This window comes from Spodoptera frugiperda, chromosome 26 (assembly GCF_023101765.2).
Source record: "Spodoptera frugiperda isolate SF20-4 chromosome 26, AGI-APGP_CSIRO_Sfru_2.0, whole genome shotgun sequence".
Classification (NCBI taxonomy): domain Eukaryota; kingdom Metazoa; phylum Arthropoda; class Insecta; order Lepidoptera; family Noctuidae; genus Spodoptera; species Spodoptera frugiperda.
This window is the reverse complement of record NC_064237.1, coordinates 8,872,211-8,887,987: the sequence shown is the minus strand read 5'-3', so window position 1 is coordinate 8,887,987 and position 15,777 is coordinate 8,872,211. Positions and strand designations below refer to the sequence as shown.

Below are 15,777 nucleotides of genomic sequence, written 5' to 3'. Positions count from 1 at the left end.
TATATTTTTGTCGGTCGTTACTACCCACAGAACGTAATGAGAGTACCTACCAAATTTTCTTTTGTTAAAAATATAATACTTGAAGTAGGCTTCATGACTTTTGTTTCTCTCTAAAATAGACGATTTAGACATTATTTGTAATCGAAATTGTTATTATTTTTGCTGACTTTTAGAATCAAAGTTCTAACTTGCATAACTTATACAAGGTTCTAACCTTGTATAAGTTATGCAAATAGTAGATTAGTAGATTTTTTTATTTGAAGTTATGAATAAAGTAAAGATATTAATGTTACACATGTATATATAAAACAAATACAGCAATTATTCATATTTTAAACCAATGAGTGAATATTTGTAATGAAATACAAACGGAACTCGATAATTGGACAGGCTGATACAAATTAAACAACATGGCTACGTATTCCCTGATTTTTCGTGAACGAATCATTGGTATACAAAAAATCGCGGTCCGCCATTGTACCTACGTGAATTTATTTATCTCATTTTTTGTTCAACGTTTTCTTATAAATTTTTAAATAAAAAAATCTTTATTCAATTTTCGTGAAGCTTTTATTTTTTGACGCTGCGTTCATCGTGAAATATAGCGGCTAGCAAAAACAGATTTCTCCATTTTACCTCAAATATTGTATAAATCCTTCAATTTAAATATTGCTCACTGTAATAATATGATTAAATCTTAGTAGAAAATGTTTTATCAAGTAGACGTTGCATTTTGGTGTTAATAATAAATATTTTCTACTTGAATTTCTGAGTGGTTTATTTTGTGCTTGTAATAATAAGATGGAGTGATCATAATGCTATTTATATTAATTATTAATATTGTTGTTCGAACGAAATTGGATATACTCGTAGTTTGCTTAATATGACGTCAGTTTTTCTGAGAATGCCTAGCCAATCTGGTTAGTTATAAAAAGTTTATAGTCCTCACACATTTTACCACTAATGTTATAAGGTATAACCATAACTGTGTAATACCTAGGTTGAGAAATAAAAATGTAGGTAATAAAGCAAGTGTATTACTACGCGACTTCTAATTTTATCCTATGCTAAATAAACAAATGAGAAATTATATTAATTTCCAACACCATTACTTACAGCAGTATAAGAAGATTTGCCATAATCAGATTCAAGTTGTTCAGAGACCGCGGTAGCTCGGTCTCTGCCCAATTCTACTCAATACGTAGTCCTTTAGTTATCTCTTATTACACCCATTAAAAGATTAGGAATTATGACAAAGGTATATTCTACTTTGCTTACACGGCTAAAACATACTTATGCTATGGTTTGAAAAATAACAAGTAAGGTAGCTAATCCAGGTAGTCTACATTCGCAGCTAAGCCTATGAGGCGGTGTACTAAGCTTATGAATGGATCTGAGGCTGCTTACATCAGTTCCCACAAAATGGGGTAGCTCAAGGACTCTTGGAGCTCACATGAAAAGTACTTTGAAAAGGTAACCTCCATTCATACAAGTAGGATGGCTTATTAGCCATACTTTACACAATATTGCAATGGATTTAATTTAAGCCAGTTATTTGGTTCTGTTTTCTGATATTGTTGAGCTTCAATTGTGTGTAGTTGTTTCGTGATGTGCTTTTGTTTTTCTGTGAAAACAGTTTTTTTAGACGTTGCCCCACACTTGGATTTTGTCATGTGTCGTGGGTGTGTTATATATACAAGTTTATATTATACAAATGATACCCAGACCCGAAACAACAATTTGTGGATAACACAGAGAGTTGCTCGGTGCGGAAATCTTACCTGCTATCTGTCACGTGGCAGCCATTTGCTCAGCCACCGCGCTAATCCTGTAGTGCAGTGGATTATTACACTTAGTAGTATTAATTTAAATAAAATATTAGATTACATCCGTAGAGTGATTCCTTGAGTGGCTGTCAAATCAATCTTTGGGTTTAATCACCAAGATTAATATCGATTTTCATTATTTAAAAAAATAGCTTCTGTCCGCGGCTTCATTCATGCTTCCGTGGGATAAAAAGTAGCCTATATGTTATTCTTGACCATAATCTACCCCTGTTCCAAATTTCATCCCGATCTATCCAGACGTTATGTGAATGAGTAACAAACATACACGCGAAGACAGAAACGCACGAACTTTCGCACTTTAACAAAAATCAGTCGTAATAGGTGTATGTTCAAGATCTCTTGTTCAGTGACTGTTCTCAACCACATCGATGTCATGGAGTATAAATTAACCTAAAACAATATAATTGCTACTATTCAGAATCAATTAATTCTGTTAATTGGTTGGTACAGAGTGCGTCGACACTATCAAGTGCAAATCCGTAAGTAGATTGATGATATTGTTGTACGTCACGTGTTAATTAATAAATTGGTTAATTGAAACTAATTGTTTGTCTATTAATTTCTTAGAATTCTAACACTGCATTACAGTTTCGATTCTAAGAAGAGTTACGCAGAGTTGTTATTTAAATAATTATGTTTTAGATTTGCCTAGTACTAGTTCTTTTAGGTGTTATGCTTCAGCACGAATGGATCGGCACGACCGGAGTGATACCACGGCCTCACAAAAAACAGGCGTGAAACAACGATCCCCAATTTCCCGATTCCCAATCTCCGGGAAAAGGCAACGTACTTGTAACGCCACTGGTGTTTTGGGCGTCCAAGGCCGATTGTTTACCATCTGGTGATCTGTCTACTCGTTTACTGGTTTATAATAAAATAGTAGTAAGCCTGTTGCCACGCATTGACTCACTTTTCCAGCATCTATGACAAAAATATTTGAAATATACCTATGATGTAAGTAGTATCTACTGAAACTCAACAGACATATGGTTATATGGCATTTGGACTCTTTTGTCCAAAAATCAAATTGACTGACCCTAAAACGTACGTTGATCTTTCGTCTTTATATTTAGATTAACTGAAGCCTGAGTATCAATTAATTTATTGTTATATCTGCGTTAAAGTGCTGGAGGCACTAACAATATGACAACGCAATAATAAATTGTATTAAATCGTAATTAGCCTTAATCTGGCGTAGTAATTACAGCTCTACAGTCTGTCATAGAGGGTAATTGATTGAAGGATTTCTCAAATTGAGAGCTTTTAGGCTTCATATAAATGTACTGAAATAGTAAAGTTGAATGAGTGATATTTGATAGCAAAAATCTCTGCTCTATCTCGAAAAAAAAAATATACCTATATATTTTTACGAAATGTCACAAACCTTTAACATGTTATATGTAAATCCTTTATTTTATTTCAAGGGAAAAATATAAACACAAGCAATATTATTATTATAGAGAAGCCAAATATGCCTTCGATATCGTATCTGTTTCAGTTTTATTTCAATCCCGACTTGGGTGAGGCGAGAGGGAGTGTCAGACTCTTTCTGACTAAAAACCACACTGTTCCTATTCCTGCTCTTTAAGTCGGAGCCTCGGTAACCTGCTAGATAGTCCACAGTTCCGAGTACCTGTTATGCTATTTTTTTTTAATGGGGGAAAGTCATCCCCTGACTTCTCCCGCCTGCCTCGAGACGATTCTGTTTCGCTATTTTCAGGGGGAAAATCATCAATGACTTCTCTCGCCAGGGCAAAGCGAGAGGGAGTGTCAGACTCTTACTGACTAAAAACCACCCCGTTCCTTCTCCTGCTTGTCAAGCCGGAGTCCCGGTAAACCCGCTAGGTAGTCCGCAGCTCCGGATTAAGCATTAGCCCTACTGGGCCCCATCTGTGGTGGTCTGATGGCTCTTTGAGGCGCGTGTGGAACGCGACGCCAACTCTGGGCCCCGCGTTCGATTTTATTCTCCTTTTAAAAAATTTGATATTCATCGTGTAAATCACCTGTAGATATAACATATAACATCATTATGTGCATTTTTTATCTTTAATGTTTGTAAACATAATCCAACTATGCAGCGTTCAATAAATTATTCGGTTTTGAATAAAAATGTCGTCATAGCTACATAGACTAAGTCAAAGTCAGGTCAAAGTCAAAATTATTTATTTCAAATAGACCGTAGGTTTTTACTCAAAGAATTACTTGAAATATCGTAAAGAAAACTAATTTAATATCATAATCTATTTATTCGCTACATAGCAATGCAATTCGTACATTTTTGTTCACGAAAGTTCGCAATAAATAGAATTGTAGTATGCAATCTGCGAAGGTTTTTCGTTCGTTCGTTGAATTAGAGTAGGCCCCTAGGAGTCAATATAATTATTTTTTACCAAATCGCCAATTGTGCGTCCACAGCCAAAAGGAACGGTGAAATTAATTCGGAAAATCTCAGCTTTTTCTAACCAAATAAAAAGTCCACCGTGGAAAATTTGCATACCTTTATCATGCTTTATTTATGAGTTACTTTTTATACATATATTTGGCATTGCCTTTGATATTTTGTTGTTTCAAGTGTTATCATTGAGTGAGTTTTTTGCTGAGCCAATGTAATTGAATATATTATTCATAAAGACCTTGCTTTATTAAATTTAAACTTACTTACTATACAAGAGCTTGTAACTGTAATAGGGATGATGACGGGGTAAGAAAATTAAAAATCTATTTAGTCCATCAGTTACTTAGGTTATGAAAAAATATTAGACACGTATTTTTTTATTTCGTCATTTTTTTTTTTGAGCTGGGTAAATCATCCAATGACTTCTCCCGCCTTGGGTGAAGCGGGTCAGACTCTTACTGACTAAAAACCACCCCGTTCCTTCTCCTGCTTTGAGCCGGAGCCCCGGTAACCTTATTTCGCCATATAACAATACTTAGTTAAAACGAATCAAAGTTTAGGAGTGGGAGCAAATACGTTAGTTCTACGTGTAAAACGTACTTAGAAGTGACGTTACGCGATATTTTAAATCAACATAATATCTTGGAAAGTATTTGTTTTCGTAATAAAATAAGAAATACATGTGTCATGTTTTTAAGTAATCTACAAGACGGACATTAAAATAAAAATTAGAGGCCGAATTGGGATTCTTCATCATGCGGCGACGTCGCGCAGCCCAGGGATGAAGAGTCCCTCTGTGACTCGAAACTAGTAGAGCTTTTCTCAATATATTTACGTGAGTAAACAATTGTTTTTAGTTATAGTAAAATAACATATTGGTTAAAGTTAAATGTTTATATTTTGTCTGTAAATGTTTACAGCCCTCCAATACTTTAGAAAGCAGTTTACAAGTCGATATGATTTCTGAAACTGAGAAAACTTTGAATTGCTTAACAGACTTCGAGATATTGAACAAGTTTAATATCAAAAGAATTTCATATTTGCTCTGATTAACACTTGTAACTTATTTACTTATGGTATTTGAGTTTAATTATATTTGAGAAATGTAATTAACATTCGCTTTTAAATGAAATAGCTTTGTATATAATATTTGGTAACTATTGGTAGGTTTCCTAAATCATCAGTACCCTTTGTATGAGTTTGCTACGTTTAAAACGGCGCTTTGATTGGCCGGTTCGAATAAACCAACCAATCAGAGCGAACGCGTTCTCGTTTCGATTACTTTAAACGTAAAGCCTACTCGTACTAAGGGTACAAGATAATACTGGCTTTTACTGTGACAAAAAAAACAATGATATTTTGACAAAGCTAAAGAAATTCGTAATCATTTCCATTCAAAAATAGAATAAATTTGTTTTAAAAAGTATTTCATCCTTGATTTAATTATGAATTCGATTTTCAAAGGTTATTCAAAAACTGTACTTACTTACATAACGTTAAAGTTCAGTTTAAAATAGAATAACTTTGTTTCAATAAGTAATTTTAAAAGTATTTTATCCTTAATTTAATTATGAATTCGATTTTCAAAGGTTATTTAAAAACAGAACTTACCTACATAATGTTAAAGTTCAATATTCCCTAATAATCACGAAAGTAGATGTTATATATTTAAATGACCCTTTCTATTGCAGGTATTATCACTATTTACAATGGTATGTTGAACATTTGTATAGTAATATGAGCTTTATTCCCTCGAGATAAGGAGTTGAATGGCTTGATGCATATCATATCAAACGACTCTTAAATGGGTCCATAAATGGAGTGTAACAAATGATTTATGAATTCTAAAAAAATATGGCGTAGAATTTTTTATGACTTTCTTTTTTTATTTTATTGCGAAAACAGAACTTCAAAATACTCTTACATATATCATAGTAAATATATTTTTATACGTAGGTATTATTATTATTCTTTGAACATTATCATCAGTAAAAATAAAAATGCAATACAGATAATCAAGTCAAAACAAATCATTTTAATGCATCCATAGTGTACAGTGTGGTCTACAATTTTAATACAGTAATACGTCCCAACTACGAGCCTTTTTGGACACCACAAAAGTACTTAATCTACTTACATAACAATATATAACATTGTTTAAAATTGTATTAAAAAAATATAATTATAACATTTATAAATTAAAACTGCTGTCACAACAAAAAAAAAGACAAAGTCCCCTTGAGAGAGTTAACAGTCTTTAGGGGACTAGTTTTCAAATTATTCTTTATTCAAAATTTTTTGTCACCTTATAAAGCCATTAAAGTATTGAAGACTTTGTAAAATAAACATTTTATCGTTGAATTATTTTAGTTGACAGGCGACGATGGCACTGGCAGGTATAACCTTACCCGACACCTTTCATAATTATTTTTTATGAAAATATTTTTGGTATCTTTCTAATTCATTGTTTTATTTCAACACCATTTTAGTGTTTAGGCATTAGGACGCTTATTTTTAGTAACTAAATTATGTAAAGTTTTCTTTTGATAAACGATTGTCTTTGATGTAATCGGGGCTATTTTTGAATTGAATCTTTCAATGAATTATAAATTATTTCATCTGTAGATAAAGCTTGCAATAAAAGGTTTTAGGAAACTAAACCGACGTGAAACAACGCTTGCGTTGTGTTTCGTTGTGTGAGTGAGGTTACCGGAGGCCTAATTACCTCCTTCCCAATCTTCCCAATCCCTGATTTCCCAACAACCCTTAAATTCCTAATCCCTAAAAGGCCGGCAACGCACTTGTAATGTCTCTGGTGTTTCAAGTGTCCATGGGCGGCGGCGATTGCTTACCATCAGGTTATTCGTCTGCTCGTTTACAGGCTTATTCCATAAAAAAGGAATCTACAGCATTCCTTAATATTTTCATGACAAAAATGTTTCAACAGCGTTCCTAGTTCGATGTGTTTAATTAAGTCACAAAACAAATTCAATATCCTATTTTAATCTCAAATGATTTCAAGCGTGGAAATTAGAAACATTTCGACAAAGTCACTCCCCACCGCCATAGGGCAATCAAATGAAACCAAAAAAATGCAATGAAAACAAAAGAAGTAAATTAAAAACGTGGGTTGTTTTATCGTTTAAATTTAAAATAGCAAGCTCGTCTTCCAAACGGCTCACTTTACTGATGAAACCAATTTTGTGAACAAATGTGTTAATTAACTACATAGAGTATTTGAATACGCAAATGGATCGCCCATTTTAATTAGTCCAGTAAATGTTTTGTGTCAAACACTTTTTGTCTTATAAATAAAGCTGAGTTCTCTCCGTTCGTCGACTTTCAATTTCAAATGAAAACTCCTTCGAAATTGAATGTTTGTGCTAAGCATTTTTTTTTCAAATCAATTAATTTGTGGAATAGAACATTCTGATTTTGAAGCGAAATAAATTAAACATGCGAATTTCAGTTCATACAAAGAGCCCATTAGCGTTATACCTATGATATGCAAACTGAAGTTAGGTGCGAATAGTGACTTACGAAATGTCGAAATAATGTAGTAAAAAAATGCACTTTAAAAGGCAGACCATACGTCTAAATTCTTGTAAGACCTTAAAACTTACTTCGACGTTATAATAAAACGCGAAAACGGAAAACATAAAGCAACACCCAGACATCATAACAGGATCTTTCAAAAGCAAACTTCAGTACTGGCACTTAAGTTAAGAGTTACCTGTGCCACGAACACGGAAACGATTCAGTACGAAGGGAAAGCTTTTAAGTAAACAAGGTTGGGAGGACACGTCCACAAAGGTCACGGGAATTTAGACCCTAAAGACGAGTACTTAAGGTGTTTCCAAGTGGTTAAATACCGATATAAAAGTTTAATGTTAAATGAATATTAAGAAACTGGGAGTAGGAGACATATCAGATACGTTGGTGTTATTGTCCATTATTAAATAATTTTGTAGAGAAGTTAGCCTATTTAAAAAAAAACGATTAGTGTGGTAGGTATGTCTATTTCTTCTTCTTTTAGTCCAAAAGCAAAGCAAAGCACGGCTCCGACACAGTGGTTTTGCTTTTGAAAACAATACAAAATGGCTGTAAGCGCAATGCCAGCGCGCAGACGGTGTACTTACAGCCTTTTGTATTGACGTTACGAAATATACTATATCATATGACATAAGATTTAATGTTCAAATTAAATGAAAAGTTTAAAAAAGTGATTTGTCCTTAAGGGGCTGTACATTTGGCAGAAACTAGACAGCAACAATTTTTAAACAAACTTGAACCTTATAAACAAAAAAGATTATGGCAAATCGCTTTATTTAGAGGAGGTTCATAGTCTAGTAGCGGACTGTCATGACTTGATGATGTAAATAACTTATTTTACCATGCATTTCAAACCGTTAAGTATTATAGCTAGTTTAACTTCAAAGAAAGTATCTAACTATTTCAGTCGTTAAGTACCAACGATCTCTCAGAAAACTACTTCAATTTTATATTAGAAGACTTCATGAATGAGATTTTTAAACTGGAGTGCTAAAGTAAGCATTAGGGTGCTTCTCCAGAGATGTGCTATGTAGCTATGCTACGAAGGTGTAAAAGCTAAGCTGTGAAACTATGTACGTGATCGTTTCCACTGATACTAAGCTATGTAGCAGTGCGAGGATGTGATGTATCGATAATAGGAAAGCCATCCATACCACGCATCTTTCTACATAAAAGAACATAGCTTAGCTGAGTCCGTTTCCACTAGTGCTAAGCTTTGTCTACCAATGAATATGATTGGTGGAAACAAAACGGATCCATAGCAACATAGCATAGCACATCTCTGTTGGAAAAGCACCCTTACTGTTATACTGCTAACTGGTCTCTGTTATAAAATTTAAGTGACTTGTGTAAAAACGAATGTGTTTTCTTTGAGTACCTTTTTAAGTGATGTTCTTATGTGATCCTATTTATATACGTTGTTACATCGAGTTTTATTCATTTCAAGTAATTCGAAATCAGTCTGGAATTGTGAATGGGTTTTGTCAATAGATTTGCTCGTTTTCATTCAATCACACAACTACACTAAAAGAACATATTCTTACAATATTATAAATGTGAAAGTTTGTTTCTTTGCTTGGATGATTGTCCGTCAAACACTTTGAAACTACTGAACGGATTTTGATGAAATTTGGTGACTTGGGTGATAGGATACTTTTTACCCCATAGCAACGAGGATGAAGACGCTGGTAGAAGCTAGTAGGATTAATAATATGCTTGGAGAAAAGTGGGCATAGTTATTTTGTAGTAGTAAGTAAACATATATGGGTCAGGTATGGAAAGTCTTTTTATTTATTATTATTTATTTATTCCTTTTCCATATAGATTACATTATAATATACTAAGCCCCACAAAACCGTTGTAATGGTTTGACTGTTTGTTGTAATTTAAAAGAGGCTTATATTCTGTAGGGGACTGCCACGAGTTCTTAATGTTCATATAATATACTCTAACAAACAGAATTGTTTGCCTGTATTTATACTTAGAAAAGAAACAGCTAAAACTACTCAATTCTGCAGCCATAATCTAAATGAGTCATCAATACGCAATAAATCAAAGCTTCAAAACTAATTTATTTTTAGCTATAATTTGAATTTCTAGACTGATTTTAGTATTGGAAGATAATAAAATGATGAGGTGAACCGGTTTCATCCTGATAAATGAGGCATACGTTGCGACTAGTCCAGTCCGGCGGGATTACATGAGTGTCGGTGCCAATTTCACTGTATTATTATGGCTAGACGTAGCTTAGGTAAGTTGGGGATCGAGATGTGCTCAAATGAAGCTAGTATTGATTTTAAACGCTTTTGACTTTGTTAATGTTGTAGACTGGGGTTGCATTTGTTAGTTCAATGATTTCTTCAGCTTTATTGTTATCGGTATGCGCTGGTGTAGAAGCTGCTATGGAGTTTGTTGCTCGTTCTTCTCCGTTCGAAGCTACACTTGAGTGTCGGTGCCAATTTCACTGTATTATTATGGCTAGACGTAGCTTAGGTAAGTTGGGGATCGAGATGTGCTCAAATGAAGCTAGTATTGATTTTAATACTTTTGACTTTGTTAATGTTGTAGACTGGGGTTGCATTTGTTAGTTCAATGATTTCTTCAGATTTAATGTTATCGGTATGCGCTGGTGTAGAAGCTGCTATGGAGTTTGTTGCTCGTTCTTCTCCGTTCGAAGCTACACTTGAGTGTCGGTACCAATTTCACTGTATTATTATGGCTAGACGTAGATATGTTGGGGGTTGAGATATGCTCAAATGAAGCTAGTATTGATTTTAACGCTTTTGACTTTGGTAACGTTGCAGACTGAGGAATCATGATTGTGTTTGTTTTTTTTTTACATTTAATGTTTCGACGTTTGGCTGCTATCTCACCTGATGGTAAGTGATGATGCGGCCTACTATGGAGCATGTCTGCCCATAAACAACCTATTCACTCGACTTTGAAGACACTCAGGTTATACCCATCAGGAAACACAGATAGTTCAATTTCTTCAGTTTTAATGTTATCGGTATGCGCTGGTGTAGAAGCTGCTATGGAGTTTCTTGCTCGTTCTTCTCCATTCGAAGCTACACTTGAGTGTCGGTGCCAATTTCACTGTATTAAGTGATGTGATGGTAAGTGATGATGCGGCCTACGATGGAGCACGTCTGCCCATAAGCAACCTATTCACTCGCGCTTTGACCTGGGTGTCTACCCAGGTTATACCGAGGAAACACAGATAGTTCAAACAGTTTGATTGTATGACTTGCATTCTATCATTTACTTCTGCTTGATATTGATTGATTGATTATTTTGAGGATACACAAAGTAACTTTCTTTAAATTTTTTTTTTTATCTCAACAATTATACCTTTTGTTCCAATAAGACAGTTGACAAGTCTTTTCTTTTATCTATGGTTGACAACAAGATAGCAGATGCACTTGCTTTTATTTTGCAAACAAATCCGAAGACTAGGGACGAAGAGCAATAAGTACAATCAACCTATAGCGGGGGTCCCAATCAATTGCACCGTACGGCCAGCGCCCGGTCAAACGGAGCAAGTTTAATTGAGTCTTACTACAGCACGGAACAATAAAACTGACTGAGTGTAAATTGAAACAATCATTGCATCGACTTTAATGAAAAACGGTTATCGGACAATGAATGAGAGGCCATTGTTCATTGATGTATGCTTGTTGTAACTATAGGTGTGTTGGTCATGTGTCGTTTTGTGCGATTGTACTTTTAATCGTATACGTTATGGTAAAGAACGGTCATTGATCTGTGTCTAATGCATTTCTTATAATCTTCAGTCCTTTTTTTTTTGAGGGTGGAAAATCATCTAATGACTTCTCCCGCCTTGGGTGAGGCGGGAGGGTGTGTCAGGCTGTTACTGACTAAAAACCACCCCGTTCCTTCTCCTGCTTTGAGCCGTAGCCCCGTTAACCCGTTGTCTGCAGCTCCGGATCGGGCATCAGCCCTACTGGGCCCCATCTGTGGTGGTCTGGCTCTTTGAGGCGCGGGCGGAATGGATTAGGAAAAGTATAATTGTGTTTTTCGACTTTCTGTGCCTTTTCAGACGCAGTAACAATATTGCGTCTGAAAATGTTTACTGTGTTTGACAATAGATTATTTATTGTTATTGGTTTATGCCAACATATTCGAGAATTTTATAAAGAAGAGATTGGCCTTCTATGTTAGTCCGAAAATATGTATTAACTGAAACATTAAATTGTTAGCTAAAACCGAAGACTTACAGTTTCTTCAATATTAATTTAATACCACTATGAAGCCATTTTATTGCTTAAAATACCTTACCATAATAAACCTTTAATCGGACTACCTTAATCAGGTTTTAATTAAAATATTTAATAGCTGAAATATATAGCTTCACTAAAAGTAGCAGACATTTAACTAAAAAAAGCACTAACAACATAAAGATGAGATCCTAGATAGTTTATCCAATAACCACACGACCTAAATACAGTGTTAAGTAATAAATCGTGTAGCAATAGCCACTTAATCCATCCATTCACCATTAATTACAACATGGTGACGTCAAATTTATTCATTTTTTACCCGTTGCGTGGGCACCGAGATGATTAATATTCGTAATATCTGACGATCTTTACGCCCATTAATTTATCAAAGAAACCGAGTGTATCTCGAGTGAGTCTTGACAACGATATTGCGGGAATCCTTTTCAATTCATTGTTTACATCGTGGCAGCCATTTTGGTACGACGTCATCCATTTCAAAAATCGAAATGGCTTGTAATGTTTCTGACATTTGTAATTAGAACGGTTGAAGGTTATTTCATTAGGGTTGTACATTGTACGGTGTACATTGTACCTACATTGTTGTTCATCTATGTATCTTTGGAAATAGAACGTCTTGTTGTATGTATGTGTATCTTTTGAAGTGTTCCTCTCTTTGGTAGTTAATTTTGTATGAAGTTTCCTCAGTATTGCTCGTATCGATTTAAAACAAAATGTTATACATTTATCTGAGTTTCACTATAAAATAAATAGCTAACAGAAACGGTTACATCACTAGTTTCATCAAAATTCACAATATTAAACTGTAGGCATAAAAATTGATACGCAATTTATTAATATAAAACAAAGAGGTGACTTTTATGTAACATTCTGAATGTTCCATAGTGTTGACAGTATTTCACATGTAACAATTTTCCGATCAGTAAAGCGAAAAAACGAATCAAGCTATTTCGGACACAATTTTATTGAGACAATTTAAATTGTTGATCTGTATCTATTGTATTCAACTTACTACAATTACGTCAAAATGGCTGAAGGAATCGGGACGAAATTTGGAAAAGAGGTAAGTTATGGTCTGTAATAGGACATACTCGTATGATACTTTTTATGGGGACCTCGGGCGATTCCGCTGGTAGAAGTTAGTTTAGAATAAAGAAAAAAAAACACAGAATATTTTCTTCTTCTTTGATTCGCTGGCAATGGTAACTATTTTATTTTACTCTGTTCACTTTTATAGCTCTTTTTACGACATTCTGAAGCTATGGATTGAATCTAAAAGCTTTGTGGCTAATGGCCATGAATGCAATTTAGATCGGAATTTGATTTTATGCGCGGACTATTTTCTCACTAAATATTTTTTAATTAAACTTTTTCGATGAATTTGTTCGAATAGTTTTAATTTATTGTCTGTTTAATGGCAGTCTAATGGATGCACATTATGGCGTCTTTTTGCTTAAATGTGATTGAACGTATTTGTTTTTGCGGCTGCTAAATTTCTTATTCAAAGAAAATCTTCATTGGTTTTCAAATGAACACTGAATTCGTAGAATTTTTTTCTAAGTATTATATGTATATTATACGTAATTTGATTAGAAATTCTCATACTTTCGTAGAAATAGTTATACCTACCCACATAGAAAACAAATTAAATCGAACATCGAAGTTAATGAGAAAATATAAAATTACATTTCTATGAAAATCATAGTCACTATTTTTATTTGCAGATATTAATGATAACTACGAATGTACTTTTTTAATATTTTACTTTTTTTCATTAGTAAGTAAAATTTCCAAGAAAATATCTGAAAAGACAGATATGGCTTCAACCAAGCTGTAAAAACTGAATGTTCAAATGAAATTAAAAATTAATTTATATAAAATATAATAAGTTTTGAAGTAAAAGAAGAAAATAGTCTTTATGCCTAGTTTTAATAAGAATGTAGTGTAGGTTATTCACAAGGGCCATCAGACCACCACAGACGGGGCCCAGTAGAGCTGATGCCTGATCCGTAGCTACGGACTACCTAGCGGGTTTACATGGGGCTCCGGCTCGAAAAACAGTATTAGGAACGGGGTGTCTGACATTCCCTCTCGCCCACTCAAGGCAGCAGAAGACATTGGATGATTTTCACCCCTCAATAAGGGTTATTCATAGGTGCGTACCTTCCATTTCCCAAAGATTAAACTAATAACAAGCATTTCTTAGAATTTTGACAGATTATTATAGGACCAATAGTTCAGTAGAAGGAGTTTGAGAACCTTTTCAAAATATTATTATCTTCACAAAATAATAAGTTCGGCCATCTTACTTACGATTTATAATAAGTAATTACGTTTTACCTTAGAACTTTCTTTGATAATGAATACACGTAATGGCAATGTTTTATTTTAATTGTTGTTTAATTGTTGTAATGTCATATTTTTTGTATAAAGTGCTATATAATTTATGCATTATACTGCGTAATTAATGTTCAAGTAATTTACATGGTTTGTTAGTCCTCGGAGCTTCCATTATGTTTTAATTTGTAGTAATTGGTATTATTATTGTCAAGTTTAGTTGTTGCTATTTGGTGCTCAGTTTCGGTATTTACCGATGATAATGGAGATTTTTTTATGTTTTGATTTATATTATTTTTGTGTTATAGTGTAGAATTTTATTTTGTTATATAGAGTGTACAGTAGAATTCATTAAGCCTTGATTTTAGCAGAAACTTGTTTGTATGTTTGTTTGTTACTCTTTCACATCAAAATTACTGAAGGGATCGAAATGAAATTTAGAACAGGGGTATATTATGGTCTGAAATAACACATAGGCTACTATTTTCCCATGGGAATGCGAGCGAAGTCACTGGCAGAAGCTAGTTTAAGATAGTAGTGAGGCAATTACATCAAATACTTATTTATATACACATTTAAAGAGATTTTTAACATCTTATTCGTAGCACGCACATTTACGTAAATAATATAATTCGTATATAATTTAGTTCGTCTATTATTTCAGTCACAACTACCGGGGTCAGTATTCTCAGTCACAGCAGGCAGGTCGCAGTAACACTGCGGTTTGGTATGACGTTGGCTCGACACCAAGCCACATGGTGCCCTTGGCAGCTGTCTTAATGCGAGTTATAATGACATGCGCCCGGCCTGTTAGCTACTCACTGTTTTAATGAACTTTGTTAAACGGTTATAGTTAAGAGGAAATCATCTTTGCTTGCCTGATTCTTGTGAGTGAAGTTTGAGTGATTTTACTTATATCAATAGACCGTGATATGTCATTGCTGGTGCTATTGGACTATGAGCCTTCCCTTATGTAGAGAATTAGGTCTTCAAGTTTTTCTTACCGTTTCGGATAGTATTTCCATTTTAATAGAATTAAGTTTACCAGACAGCGCTGTTGTCCGGTCTTTGTCAACATACCAAGTGTCACTTATATGTAGACTTATTCTTAGGTTGTTACTTATAGTATAGAATATACTTCAGGCAATTATTATACTATTTGCGACTCAAAAAATAACCTCAAAAAGCTATTACTATACGAGTGAGTCATTCAACCCCTATCTTGAATGGGGTACCTATTTAAAATAGGGGTCACAGTCCCATTGTCACTAAGTAAACAATACCAAAAACATGGACAAACAAAAAGAATATTTAGTACAACACGCCACCAGGTACCAAGAGAGCAGTAATTTACAGGAGGTAACTCAAACAGAATATGAAATGCATT

General features: G+C 34.1%; 1 protein-coding gene across 5 annotated transcripts in view; it reads left to right on the top strand.

Moving 5' to 3' along the window:
* The window catches only part of LOC126912511 (inactive rhomboid protein 1), a 190,451-nt gene that overhangs the window by 7,352 nt on the left and 167,322 nt on the right, over nt 1–15,777 (top strand). For 3 of the 5 annotated variants that reach the window (XM_050704976.1, XM_050704975.1, XM_050704974.1), the window contains exon 2: nt 5,934–5,954. The exons of the other annotated variants lie outside the window; for them this stretch is intronic. In XM_050704976.1, coding sequence (XP_050560933.1) covers nt 5,934–5,954 — 21 coding nt within the window. The remainder of the gene's footprint in view (nt 1–5,933; nt 5,955–15,777) is intronic. 5 annotated transcript variants of the gene reach the window in all.